This window comes from Lolium rigidum, chromosome 2, assembly GCF_022539505.1.
Source record: "Lolium rigidum isolate FL_2022 chromosome 2, APGP_CSIRO_Lrig_0.1, whole genome shotgun sequence".
Taxonomy (NCBI): domain Eukaryota; kingdom Viridiplantae; phylum Streptophyta; class Magnoliopsida; order Poales; family Poaceae; genus Lolium; species Lolium rigidum.
In genome coordinates, this window is record NC_061509.1 from 262,833,433 (window position 1) to 262,848,279 (window position 14,847).

The 14,847-nt window shown below is 48.0% G+C and overlaps 1 protein-coding gene across 1 annotated transcript; it reads right to left on the reverse strand.

Moving 5' to 3' along the window:
• Positions 1-847: 847 nt before the first annotated feature.
• On the reverse strand, positions 848-4,686 carry LOC124693360 (probable alpha,alpha-trehalose-phosphate synthase [UDP-forming] 9). Its single transcript, XM_047226839.1, has 3 exons — positions 2,679-4,686; positions 1,986-2,259; positions 848-1,500 (listed from the first exon to the last, which is right to left on the reverse strand). The coding sequence occupies exons 1-3, from the start codon at positions 4,607-4,609 to the stop codon at positions 1,174-1,176; spliced, it is 2,532 nt and encodes an 843-aa protein (XP_047082795.1). The 5' UTR covers positions 4,610-4,686; the 3' UTR covers positions 848-1,173.
• Positions 4,687-14,847: the final 10,161 nt, after the last annotated feature.

Genomic DNA, 14,847 nt, shown 5'->3' on the forward strand with positions numbered 1-14,847 from the left:
GTGTAGCACCCAAGAACCAAAATCTTATCTCATTTGAAAAGAAAAATATAGGCCATGGCATCGGTATTTGACTAAGGACGAGCGACAACCTGCAAAAGATGCTTGATTACAGGAGATAAGTGATGATGATCCGGACTTGACCTGGCAACCAAGGTAGGGGTGCAACAGCTATTTCCCTATCCGAGGAGAAGTCGCCGGGGAAGAAACGCTACAGTGGAGCGGATAGGCACGCACGGTTACCGACAGATTGCGGCTGTGCGCTGAAGCAAGACAGACATCTGAATCATGGATCCTAAAGTGGCTTGCCGGCATGCGAGAAGAAAAGATGGATCACCTGTCCTGACCCCAACCATGCACGCACGCACGCGCAGGTGCCATCTTTAACGTGTACCGCATCAACTGTGCTCGTCCTACCACAGCACATCTATCTTGCTGTCCTTCACCAGCTAAAATTCCACCCTAATCATGCCATAGAGAAGAAAAACACTCTCTCCTTTACCGATTGAAGTAGTCCTAGGAAATGTCACATGTCTGCATCAGCAGCACAGAAATAGAATCACTGTAATGTGCAGTGATTTGGCAAAAGTTGGTTAGGGGTAGCTCTTGTTGCTTTACCAGAAACTTGGAAATCTCATCTCACCCCTCAAATGCTAGGAATGGTGGAAGAAGATAAGCAACACCTGATCTGGACGCCGGCTCTATCCGGCGGTGGGCATCCAGATGGACCAGATCTGTTCGTGATAATGCAGCCAGCAAAGGTGAAAAGCATGGCCGAATGGGACTGCCACCTAACTTGCATAGCGCGGAAATTAAACGGCAGTGGGGAGAAAAAGGATAGTACTTCATGTAGCACGGCCGAAAGAATCATTTTTCTTCTTCATCTGATTTCATCGTCATCGTCAACTACATATACAATGTGACTGAAACCTTCCCACCCTTATCATACGGGCATATGCATACATATATGCGCGAAAGAAGAAGGTTGGAAACATAAAACCAAAAAAAAAACAAGAGAGAACAGAGAAAGAAACCTGTTTATCCTGTAAATGCTGCATCCTAGTCCTAAAACCACACGAACTGAATCATTCTTCTTCTTCCTTCATATTGGTTATTGACACCCCTCCATTGGTTGGTTGGTTTATACTGTGCAGTGATTTTTTTTCCTTCCTTCTGTCACGCCGTGCTCTCGAAGGTGACCCGGAGCTGCACCGGCCATGGCCGCTGTTGCGATGGCGCATTGGCGAGCCCCTGCAGCATCTTAATCACGTCCACCGTGTCGTCGAGGTAGTACTTGGCCATGCTGGGCTTCTTCCCGACCGTGCAGGCGAAAACCTCGCTGGTTGGAGGGAGCTTCACGCCATTGTTCGCCGGACACACGATGCTCTCGAACATGTCCTCGTCGGACCGGTCGTCTCCGATGCAGAGCACGAAATCGGGCGGCTTCCCGCTGCGCACCATGGATGACAGGATTCTCTCCACGACCACACCTTTGCTGATGCCCTGCACGACGCACATGGAGATATTTGTTGCATGTCAAACAATATTGATACTATTTTTAAGTGGTTGCGGGCAAATGACAAATGGAACTAGTTATCCAATTGAGACACAAGTCGCTCTTAGGTAGAATGGGACAAAGTTATAACGACCGGGTGTTCTTCCGGCGAATTTTCCTGTCCACACCGGGGAATGGCCCACGCGGATTCACAATCTGTTTCGTGGAGAAGATAGTAGATTGTTTGTTCCGGGCAATCAAGCATGTGGTGGTCTGGTGGGTGAGGACTGGATCGGATTGGATTGGATCAATCCTTATCCGTTGCCTTTAGTTGGACAGCTACGTTTGGTTGTTTAGGTGGTGTTCAACATGTTTTTGTACAAGTCTACAAGCCTAATTAATTAATTTTCTTTCATTTGACCGACTACGAGCAGCCGAATTAATTAAATCTTGAACTACAGGAACAGCCAGAGGGAAGCTTGCACGCGCTTACCTGAGGATTAACCTCCACGATGTGCTGGCCCCTCTTCACGACCACCGGCTCGTTCGCTAGCACGCTCTCCAGATGGTCAAGCAGCTCTTTAGCCTGGCATGAGCCAAAATCTGGATCTGCCTCATGGTGATGCCAAACTATTGCGCTTTCTTTATGCTCGATATATGAACCATCAGTTGCCTCTGTGTAGAGGCTCATCACAGGTTCAGCGGTCTTCTTCCAATCGAAGTCTGCTACCAAACCACAGGTCTCCCATGGAGAGTCCCTGCTCCACCTGCAATCGCCAAGAGTTAATGGACCAAATCACACTATTTGAAACTGAATGCATTCCTTCTTGTACTCTAAAACAACACTAGAACAGTCTGGCTAATTTCATGGACCAAATCACACTCTTCACCACCATCCTTTCTAAGTTTGTTATTGAAGCAAGAATGTCAGTTAGAAGCTAAATTCAGAGCTATATGCCCTAGCTTAGCATCTACTAGTAGATCTGTTGGTTGCTCATTATCTATCATAAAATATTTTCTCAAATGTACTGGGGTTCTAAAACCATTGCTTAGTTCACATGCTTTCTAAGATTTGATGCAAATCTAAAGCAGAGCAAAGCAACATTGTACCAAATCTAAAGCAGATGTTTCTAATAGTATCATAGCTTAGTTCACATGCCAAGTAGCTAGTGTCCAGAGATCTCACCTAGTGAAGTAGCCATGCTCGGCCGCGATTCCAAGCTTCTCACACGGCGCAAACCACTTGCTCAATTCATCTTTCCCCCGACCGCTGACAATGAACACCCTGTTCTTGGGGTCTTCGCAGAGACGATTCAACACAGAGATGACCTCGCCGCTGGGCGCCTTGTCAATTGAGCTCTCAGGCATCACGGTTCCGTCGTAGTCCAAGAGAATCAGCCGGTTGTCCGTCTTCCTGAACAAGGGCACAATGTGCTCGACGGAGAGCCGCCTGAAATTGGGGCCGAGCGCGACCACCTTGAAGCTCATCCCGAAGCCGATTCCCCAATGCCGGCGCGAGAAATGGTCCTTGCAGGCGCGCTGCAGGTCCTGGTCAAAGGACCTGGCCCAGTAGGCGACGTCGTGCGTGCTGACGTACTTGTAGTGCTTCTCGTGCCGCAGCCGCTGCTCGGCCTCGGACATGACGAGCGCGGAGTTCATGGCCTCGGCCACGGACTCGACGCTCCACGGGTTGACCCGGATGGCGCCGCTGAGGGACGGGGAGCAGCCGACGAACTCGGAGAGCACGATGACGCTCCGCTTGGGGGCGTTGCTCTCCTGCCGGCAGACGGTGTAGATGTAGGGTATCCGGTTGAGCCCGTCGCGGACGGCGCTGACGACGCAGCAGTCGGCGGCGGCGTAGTACGCGGCCTTCTCGTGGACGGAGACGGGGCGGTTGATCATGACGATCGGGGTGTAGCCGGGGGAGCCGAAGGTGGCGTTGACGCGGGCGCTGATGGCCCCCGCCTCCTCCTGCACCTCCTGCACGTCGCGGCCCTCGCTGCGGGCCGGGTTGACGATCTGCACGAGCACGGCGCGGCCGCGGAGCTCCGGGTGCTCGACGAGCAGCTGCTCCATCCCGAGGAACTTGAGCCCGATCCCCTTGAAGAGGTCGACGTCGTCGACGCCGACCATGAGGCGTTGGTTTCTGTAGGTGTTGGTGATCTGGCGCACGAGGTCGGCGGTTTCCGGGGCGGAGACGACGGAGCGGAGCTGGCCCATGTCGATCCCGACGGGGAGGATCTTGACGGTGACGGTGCGGCCGTAGTACTCGATCCCGATGTACCCCCGCTTGGACTGGTAGTCGAGGCCGAGGAGGCGGGAGCAGGCGGAGAGGAAGTGGCGCGCGTAGTCGAAGGTGTGGAAGCCGACGAGGTCGGCGTTGAGGAGCGCGCGGAGGAGGTCGTCGCGGACGGGGATGGTGCGGAAGATCTCGGAGGAGGGGAAGGGCGAGTGGAGGAAGAAGCCGAGCCTGGCGCGCGGGAAGCGCTTGCGGAGGAAGGTGGGGAGCGCGAGGAGGTGGTAGTCGTGGATCCAGACGAGGTCGTCGTCGGGGGCGAGGACCTCCGTGAGGCGGTCGGCGAAGGCGCGGTTCGCGGAGAGGAAGGAGTGGTAGAGGGCGCGGTCGAAGGGGAGGCCGCCGAGCGTGGAGGGGGTGAGCGGGAGCAGGTAGTGGAGGAGCGGCCACATGTAGTGCTTGCAGAAGCCGTGGTAGAAGCGGCGGTGGAGGTCGGGCGGGAGGTAGACGGGGAGGCAGGAGAAGGTGGTTAGGAGGTAGGTTGCGAGCTCGTCGGAGGCGGCGGAGGCGGCGGATTCCGGGAGGGTCCCGACGTGGAGGATTGGGGTGGAGGGGGGCAGGCCGGAGCGGAGCTGGTAGGCGACGGTGGTGGAGTCGACGGTCAAGGAGAGGCCGAAGGGCGCGGAGGGGTCGGGTGTGGCGCGGAGGGGGAGGCGGTGGGAGACGATGACGCGGCGGGGAGGGCCGGTGGGGGAGGGTGAGGCCGGGGAGGAGGGGGAGCCGGCGGCCATGACGCGCGGGAGGCGCAGCGGCGAGGGCGGCGGGAGAGGAGGAACCTCGTCGGCGAGGTCGAGGAGGTTGTGGCAGGAGAGCGACGGCATGGCGTTTGGTCCTCCTACCTGTGGGTGTTGCAGAGGGCGAGGAGGTGGGAATGGCGCATGAAGGAGAGAGTGGTACGAAAAGGAAGGAAATGGGAGGAGATGAGGCGGTTTGGCGGAAGGTTCTCTGGGGATAAGAACGGAGAGGTGGGAGGCGGGTCGGGGTATAAATACCACCGCCGGAGCTGAGCAGCCGGGTCGGGGTTGGATAGGTAGCTTGGACCAGGAGGGTGGATGGAGGTGGAAGAAGAGTAGAAGAGAAGAGGCACGAGGGTGGGGGCGGGGGGCTTATCCAGATCGGAAAAGATGGAGACGTGCCGGAACTGACGGTCCTATCCCCCGACGCGTGGGACGGCTAGATAGACGAGCGAGCGTCGTGGTCGTGTAACGGCTCTGCTGGGTTGGGTTTATCTATCCATCCGTGATCTATCCCTGACGTCGCTGCCTGCCTTGGCCGCTGCTGTTGTTGCACACGTATTCGCCTGCCAATGCCACCCTACGCACCGCGAAAACGGGAAGCAGCTACTCGTCTTTGCTGGGTGGGGTCCTATAAAAATTGTAATAATTCTCCGATACCTAATCCGTATTAATTATCTTCAATACAAATGTATCTACACATATTTTTGTTATGCTAGACTACAAATATAATAATAACAAGTAATATGAATCGAACAAAGAACTAACTATCTACTATAAAAATATGGGTTAGTTTTTGAAAAGTGTGTAGGCTACCCAATGGATGGATCACATAAATAGTTTCTCTCCAATTTAAAATAATTGCGCAAAAGTAAATACATCTACACGCTAAAATATGTCCAGATACATTCATCTTTAACAATTATCTAAAACCGGAGTAAGTATTATACTAAAAGTAAACTCATTTCTCTAAAATGATTGTAACAGGCAAAGTTAGTCTTTTTTACTAAATAAGATATAATAATGTTCCATTCTAAAAGTAGACCGGGGTTCATGTTTCAGCTCAATAGCAAGCTGGAGAATCTCCTATTGTGTCCCCGATAGGTCGTCCAGCAACAACATCCGACAAAACCATACTGGAGCGCCAGCCTATTTCTCGAAAAATTCTTAGGAAGTTCATAGATTTGATTAAAAAAATTAATTTAGATAACCTAAACTAAACCCCATATCTAGCCATACCGGTCGTAGGTGTTGTAGGCGAGCTCGTTAGCGACATCGTCGTCTCCGCCCTCATTGTCGTACAAGACATTGATGATGTCTAGGTTCTACGTTGTAGCATGCTCACCAGTGGTCGATGACATGATGTATGTCGACTAGGGCAAGGTGGTCACGAGTATGTTTAGGCCCTACTCCTTCTTTAGTGGCGACAGAGGGTTCTTCGATTTCTTGGGCCACCGTAAGGAAGACAACCCCGCGACGACCAGGGTGGCTCCTTCGCCACCTCTATCTTAATGTCCTAGAATCCTAAAAGACAATGCTGCTACATGCCACCATATAGTCTTGGAATTTGAGCCGAGCTAGATCGGCTTGTCACGTTACAACTCCTTTAACTAACAACTCCACAACCGAAACTTGGCGGGAATCGCAAAATTCGTGAGTCTCGGCATTTAGCACGATAAAACTGTCAAAGGAAACAATATACTTTGTCAAGACAATTGTTTCTAAACATTTGGAAATGTTCATTGCAATCATCGCCATGATAAATTATATTGTGACGTCATCAAGTAAGTAATATGTAATGATAAACTACAATAATCAGGAACAATTTTTCACATAGACAAAAAAAAATCATTGCTAAACGAGTACTCGGTAAACTCGGCTTCTTTATCTTAAACTTGTTTAAACACTAAAACTAAAATTTGATCTGGCGCATTTTATGCCAGTTCTAGTCGAGACGCAGTTAAGTTGCGAGCTACTTGTTTAAATCGCAACTCTCTAGTTTTAGTTCCAGGATCAACGTCTCGGTACTGCCTAAGAGCAAGTCCAGCAGGGACCTCAAAGCTCCCCCGATAGGAAATATAGGGGAGAAGGAGGGGGGAAAAGGTCTCCAGCAGGTCCCCTACAGCCACCCCCAGCAATCCGCTTCCCCTATCGAGACCCCCTTCTCCCCCTACACATCGGGGTGGTGGAGGCGTCCCCTATCCATCCTCCTGCCACCACGCGCTCCACAAGGTACGTAGTTGCCTTCTTCTCCTTCGATTCCACTTGAAATCGAGCGTGAATCGACCTCCACATCGGTCATGGTGGGGAACCATGGTGGGGAGAGGGGAGAGGAGAGGTTGGGGCGGTAGATCAGGTGGAGATAGAGCTCAAGGACGGTGGTGAAGGAGCATGGAGGGGCCGCTCTTCGCCGGCGGTTGAGGAGCAGGGCGCGGCCGCGCTTGTGGAGGGAGTGCTGGGGCTTGGGGGCCGTTGGTGAAGGAAGTCCACAGTGCTGTTGTAAACTAGTACTAGCATATTGATGCAGATTACTCTGATGATGTATTGATTGCAAATTTTGTTAATGTTTGCTATCAAATTGCTGTCTAATTTCTGTCAAAGTGATATAGGGGAGAAAACATAAGGAAGCTGCTGGAGATGCACATAATATAGGGAGAGAATCTTTATAGGGGAAGCCCCTACATGGAGATATAGGGAGAGAAAAATTGGGGACCTGCTGGACTTGCTCTAAGACAATGTTGCTGCTGCTCTTCCCCTGGGACGAGTGTGTCTCCTCCGATCCTTCACCTTTGGCTTAGGACGGCGAAGAGGGACCACGGTGCAAAACAGGAATACTTTTTAAACATAAGGCACAAAGTGCCCAGCTTTAAATTAATAAATCCCAAACGGCTGATGATACAAGAATGCTGAAAACAGCTTACAACATCCAAAACCACAGCAAACACAAGAAAAAACAAGAAACCCAGCTGAAGTCCTCGATGTCCTCAAGCGAGAACGAAGCACCCGGGAGCGACGGAGGTGAAGCGAGGTAGAAGCATCGAAAGCGAAGCAGCGGAGACCCGCCTGCCCCCAGATCCATCTGTCGCCTGGCAGTACTCCTCCATGGCCGGAGAGGGTCCCTACCCCCTCGTCCTGGCTCGAAAGGACGCCGAACCGCCGGCAATGGAAACGCTCCCTGATACGTCTCCAACGTATCGATAATTTCTTATGTTCCATGCTACTTTATTGATGATACCTACATGTTTTATGCACATTATATGTCATATTTATGCATTTTCTGGAACTAACCTATTAACAAGATGCCGAAGAGCCGTTCTGTCGTTTTCGCTGTTTTTGGTTTTCGAAATCCTAGTAAGGAAATATTCTCGGAATTGGACGAAATCTTCGCCCGTGGTCCTATTTTTGCACGGAGCTTCCGGAAGACCGAAGAGATAACGAAGTGGGGCCACGAGGTGGCCGGACCACGGGGCGGCGCGGCCCGGCCCCCGGCCGCGCGGCCCTGTCATCCGGGCCCCTCGTGAGCCCCCCCGACCTACCCTTCCGCCTACAAATAGCCTCCGTCGCGAAACCCCCGAGCACCGAGAGCCACGATACGGAAAACCTTCCGCAGACGCCGCCGCCGCGAATCCCATCTCGGGGGATTCGGGAGATCGCCTCCGGCACCCTCGTCGGAGAGGGGATTCATCTCCCGGAGGACTCTTCATCGCCATGATCGCCTCCGGAGTGATGAGTGAGTAGTTCACCCCTGGACTATGGGTCCATAGCAGTAGCTAGATGGTCGTCTTCTCCTTGTTGTGCTTCATTGTTGGATCTTGTGAGCTGCCTAACATGATCAAGATCATCTATATGTAATTCTATATGTTGTGTTTGTCGGGATCCGATGGATAGAGAATACTATGTTATGGTGATTATCAATCTATTGTTTATGTGTTGTTTATGATCTTGCATGCTCTCCGTTATTAGTAGAGGCTCTGGCCAAGTTTGTACTCTTAACTCCAAGAGGGAGTATTTATGCTCGATAGTGGGTTCATGCCTTCATTGACACCGGGACAAGTGATGGAAAGTTCTAAGGTTGTGATGTGCTGTTGCCACTAGGGATAAAACATTGATTCTATGTCTAAGGATGTAGTTGTCGATTACATTACGCACCATACTTAATGCAATTGTCCGTTGCTTAGCAACTTAATACCGAATGGGGTTCGGATGATAACCTCGAAGGTGGACTTTTTAGGCATAGATGCAGTTGGATGGCGGTCTATGTACTTTGTCGTAATGCCCAATTAAATCTCACTATATTTATCATATCATGTACATGCATTGTTATGCCCTTCTCTATTTGTCAATTGCCCGACCGTAATTTGTTCACCCAACATGCTTTTATCTTACGGGAGAGACACCTCTAGTGAACTGTGGACCCCGGTCCTATTCTTTACATAGCATACAATCTACTGCAATTGTGTTTTACTGTTTTCTTTGCAAACATCTTCCACTCGATACGTTTAATCCTTTGTTACAGCAAGCCGGTGAGATTGACAACCTCACTGTTTTGTTGGGGCAAAGTACTTTGGTTTTGTTGTGCAGATTCCACGTTGGCGCCGGAATCCCTGTTGTTGCGCCGCATCACATTTCGCCACCATCAACCTTCAACGTGCTTCTTGGCTCCTCCTGGTTCGATTAAACCTTGGTTTCTTTCTGAGGGAAAACTTGCCACAGTGCGCATCATACCTTCCTCTTGGGGTTCCCAACGGACGTGTACATCTACGCGCATCAAGCCTGTTTTCTGGCGCCGTTGCCGGGGAGATCAAGACACGCTGCAAGGGGAGTCTCCACTTCTCAATCTCTTTACTTTGTTTTTGTCTTGCTTTATTTTATTTACTACTTTGTTTGCTGCACTAAATCAAAACACAAAAAAATTAGTTGCTAGTTTTACTTTATTTACTGTCTTGCTCTCTATATCAAAAACACAAAAAAAATAGTTACTTGTCTTTACTTTATTCGCCTTGTTTACTTTTTGCTTATTGCATCATGTTTCCTTTTAATTTTACCACAAAAGACATACCGGTAGGACGTGGGTCCATAGTTGGGAGAAATAATATAGAAGAATTTTTCAATCATGTTAGTATTACTCGAAGATTTTGAAGATAGACACTTGGTAGAACTTGCCCCTACCTATGAAATTGCTGCTGCTCGCTTTAGTTCGCATGTTGGAAACTAAATTTGTTAATCTCAATCCTATAATCCAACACATGTTTCTTACACTTGGTGATATGGAAGAAGGGGAAAAGAAAGATTTTGTTTTAGAAACCCTTCTTAGAGAATTTGGTGGTCTAGCAAGAGAGGCTAGAAAGGTTTTTGCTAAATTTAATATGCTAGGTTCTCATACCAATTTTATTGGTCTCCTTGAAAAAATGGACATGGATAGAATAAGGTACACTAATAATATTAATGATGGTGGGGAGATCAAAGCACCAATACCATGTAAACTCCTAGCTATGAATGATGCACTAGAAAATAACTATGCTTGGCTTGTTCCCGAAAATTTGTTCGATGAGAGTAGCAAGCCTAAGACTAATGAAAAGGGAGACGCTAAAACTTATATATCAAATATACTATGCTTGGTTGAGAAAACTCCCAACACCCCTGGTAATGATGTTGATGCTTCATCTCTCGATGTTACTTGATTTGCACTTTCTGCGCCTAGCTGAAAGGCGTTAAAGAAAAGCGCTTATGGGAGACAACCCATGTTTTTACTACAGCAATTTTTTGTTTTGTTGAGTCTTGGAAGTTGTTTACTACTGTAGCAACCTCTCCTTATCATGTTTTTGTGCTAAGTAAAGTTTCTATGTCAAAGTTGATGTTATATGTGGGATCGCTGCGCAGAAACAGCATTGCTGTCTATCACGAATCTGGGCACAGGCCTCTGTAGAAAATTCGAAAAAATCTGCCAATTTACGAGCGTGATCCTCAGATATGTACGCAACTTTCATTAGTTTTGAGTTTTTCCATTTGAGCAAGTCTGGTGCCAGCTTTAAATTCGTCTTTACGGACTGTTCTGTTTTTGACAGATTCTGCCTTTTATTTCGCATTGCCTCTTTTGCTATGTTGGATTCATTTCTTTGATCCATTAATGTCCAGTAGCTTTATGCAATGTCCAGAAGTGTAAAGAATGTTTGTGTCACCTCTGAATGTGTGAATTATTAATTGTGCACTAACCCTCTAATGAGTTTGCTTGAAGTTTGGTGTGAAGGAAGTTTTCAAGGGTCAAGAGAGGAGAATGATATACTATGATCAAGAGGAGTGAAAGCTCTAAGCTTGGGGATGCCCCCGTGGTTCACCCCTGCATATTTTAAGAAGACTCAAGCGTCTAAGCTTGGGGATGCCCAAGGCATCCCCTTCTTCATCGACAACATCATCGTGTTCCTCCCCCGAAACTATATTTTTATTCAGTCACATCTTGTGTTCTTTACTTGGAGCGTCGGTTTGTTTTTGTTTTTGTTTTTGTTTGAATAAAATGGATCCTAGCATTCACTTTGTGGGAGAGAGACACGCTCCGCTGTTGCATATGGACAAATATGTCCTTAGGCTTTACTCATAATGTTCAAGGCGAAGTTTCTTCTTCGTTAAATTGTTATATGGTTGGAATTGGAAAATGCTACATGTAGTAATTCTAAAATGTCTTGGATAATGTGATACTTGGCAATTGTTGTGCTCATGTTTAAGCTCTTGCATCATATACTTTGCACCCATTAATGAAGAAATACATAGAGCTTGCTAAAATTTGATTTGCATATTTGGTCTCTCTAAGGTCTAGATAATATCCAGTATTGAGTTTTGAACAACAAGGAAGACGGTGTAGAGTCTTATAATGTTTACAATATGTCTTTTATGTGAGTTTTGCTGCACCGGTTCATCCTTGAGTTTGCTTCAAATAACCTTGCTAGCCTAAACCTTGTATCGAGAGGGAATACTTCTCATGCATCCAAAATCCTTGAGCCAACCACTATGCCATTTGTGTCCACCATACCTACCTACTACATGGTATTTCTCCGCCATTCCAAAGTAAATTGCTTGAGTGCTACCTTTAAAATTCCATCATTCACCTTTGCAATATATAGCTCATGGGACAAAATAGCCTTAAAAACTATCGTAGTATTGAATATGTACTTATGCACTTTATCTTTTATTAAGTTGCTTGTTGTGCGATAACCATGCTTCGGGGAACGCCATCAACTATTGTTGAATATCATGTGAGTTGCTATGCATGTCCGTCTTGTCCGAAGGATCTATCATTTTAGTGGTTGGAGCATGCAAAATTGTTAGAGAAGAACATTGGGCCGCTAACTAAAGCCATGAACCATGGTGGAAGTTTCAGTTTTGGACATATATCCTCAATCTCATATGAGAATAATAATCATTGCTACATGCTTATGCATTTAAGAGGAGTCCATTATCTCGTTGTCCATGTTGTCCCGGTATGGATGTCTAAGTTGAGAATAATCAAAAGCGAGAAATCAAAAATGCGAGCATTCTCCTTAGACCTTTGTACAGGCGGCATGGAGGTACCCCTTGTGACACTTGGTTGAAACATGGCATGCAAAGATCCGGTAGTCCAAGCTAAGTAGGACGAGGTGCGGGCACTATTAGTATACTATGCATGAGGCTTGCAACTTGTAAGATATAATTTACATAACTCATATGCTTTATTACTACCGTTGACAAAATTGTTTCATGTTTTCAAAATAAAAGCTCTAGCACAAATACAAGCAATCGATGCTTTCCTCTTTGAAGGACCATTCTTTTACTTTTATTGTTGAGTCAGCTTACCTATCTTCCTCCACCTTAAGAAGCAAACACTTGTGTGAACTGTGCATTGATTCCTACATACTTGCATATTGCACTTGTTATATTACTTTATGTTGACAATATCCATGAGATATACATGTTATAAGTTGAAAGCAACCGCTGAAACTTAATCTTCCTTTGTGTTGCTTCAACACCTTTACTTTGATTTATTGCTTTATGAGTTAACTCTTATGCAAGACTTATTGATGCTTGTCTTGAAGTACTATTCATGAAAAGTCTTTGCTATATGATTCACTTGTTTACTCATGTCATTACCTTTGTTTTGATCGCTGCATTCATTACATATGTTTACAAATAGTATGATCAAGATTATGATGGCATGTCACTTCAGAAATTATCTTTGTTATCGTTTTACTCGCTCGGAACGAGCAGTAACTAAGCTTGGGGATGCTGATACGTCTCCAACGTATCGATAATTTCTTATGTTCCATGCTACTTTATTGATGATACCTACATGTTTTATGCACATTATATGTCATATTTATGCATTTTCTCGGAACTAACCTATTAACAAGATGCCGAAGAGCCGACTTGTCGTTTTCTCGCTGTTTTTGGTTTCGAAATCCTAGTAAGGAAATATTCTCGAATTGGCCGAAATCTTCGCCCAGGGTCCTATTTTTGCACGGAGCTTCCAGAAGACCGAAGAGATAACGAAGTGGGGCCACGAGGTGGCCAGACCACAGGGCGGCGCGGCCTGGCCCCTGGCCGCGCGGCCCTGTCATCTGGGCCCCTCGTGAGCCCCCCTGACCTACCCTTCCGCCTACAAATAGCCTCCGTCGCGAAACCCCCAGTACCGAGAGCCACGATACGGAAAACCTTCCACAGACGCCGCCGCCGCGAATCCCATCTCGGGGATTCAGGAGATCGCCTCCGGCACCCTCGCCGGAGAGGGGATTCATCTCCCGGAGGACTCTTCATCGCCATGATCGCCTCCGGAGTGATGAGTGAGTAGTTCACCCCGGACTATGGGTCCATAGCAGTAGCTAGATGGTCGTCTTCTCCTTGTTGTGCTTCATTGTTGGATCTTGTGAGCTGCCTAACATGATCAAGATCATCTATATGTAATTCTATATGTTGTGTTTGTCGGGATCCGATGGATAGAGAATACTATGTTATGGTGATTATCAATCTATTGTTTATGTGTTGTTTATGATCTTGCATGCTCTCCGTTATTAGTAGAGGCTCTGGCCAAGTTTGTACTCTTAACTCCAAGAGGGAGTATTTATGCTCGATAGTGGGTTCATGCCTTCATTGACACCGGGACGAGTGACGGAAAGTTCTAAGGTTGTGATGTGCTGTTGCCACTAGGGATAAAACATTGATTCTATGTCTAAGGATGTAGTTGTCGATTACATTACGCACCATACTTAATGCAATTGTCTCGTTGCTTAGCAACTTAATACCGAATGGGGTTCGGATGATAACCTCGAAGGTGGACTTTTTAGGCATAGATGCAGTTGGATGGCGGTCTATGTACTTTGTCGTAATGCCCAATTAAATCTCACTATATTTATCATATCATGTACATGCATTGTTATGCCCTTCTCTATTTGTCAATTGCCCGACTGTAATTTGTTCACCCAACATGCTTTTATCTTACGGGAGAGACACCTCTAGTGAACTGTGGACCCCGGTCCTATTCTTTACATAGCATACAATCTACTGCAATTGTGTTTTACTCTTTTCTTTGCAAACATCTTCCACTCGATACGTTTAATCCTTTGTTACAGCAAGCCGGTGAGATTGACAACCTCACCGTTTCGTTGGGGCAAAGTACTTTGGTTTTGTTGTGCAGATTCCACGTTGGCGCCGGAATCCCTGTTGTTGCGCCGCATCACATTTCGCCACCATCAACCTTCAACGTGCTTCTTGGCTCCTCCTGGTTCGATTAAACCTTGGTTTCTTTCTGAGGGAAAACTTGCCACTGTGCGCATCATACCTTCCTCTTGGGGTTCCCAACGGGCGTGTACATCTACGCGCATCACTCCCCTTGAGCAGAGCACATAGCAGGAACCGAGCCTAAACCTGGGGCTGGAACAGAGCCCCAAAACTCGCCGCACGAGCTCACCTTGCGAAGCCAGCCCGCCAAGGGTTCACCCACGCAGAGCCGAAGCCGCGGACTTGGTCGTTGATGTAGAAGGACAATGTCCCCGAGCAACACCGCCACCACCCAACTGCACGAAGGCAACATCCGCGCACCCCGAAAGGTCCCAACAGCAGCGCCTCCAAGGAGGACACGACGCCCGTGGCGCCGCCGCCGCCCAACAAAGTTAGGGTTTTCACCCCGGGAGCGCAACAGGGGTGGGGTGAAGGGAAGGGAGTACCTCGATGGCGCCACCAAGGAGGAAAACGGCGCCACTCGGGCGTCGCCGCCGTCGCAGCCAAGACCGGCAAAAAGGATTTCTCCCGGACTCCACTTCCAGCCACCAGCACCACCTCCAGCCATGGAACCGGCGGCACAA

Coding starts and splice junctions, on each gene's coding strand:
- LOC124693360 (XM_047226839.1), bottom strand. CDS start 4,609: ATGCCGTCGCTCTCCTGCCACAACCTCCTCGACCTCGCCGACGAGGTT. Junction 2,260..2,678: donor GAGCATGGCTACTTCACTAG/GTGAGATCTCTG, acceptor TGGCGATTGCAG/GTGGAGCAGGGACTCTCCAT. Junction 1,501..1,985: donor TCGTGGAGGTTAATCCTCAG/GTAAGCGCGTGC, acceptor TGCGTCGTGCAG/GGCATCAGCAAAGGTGTGGT.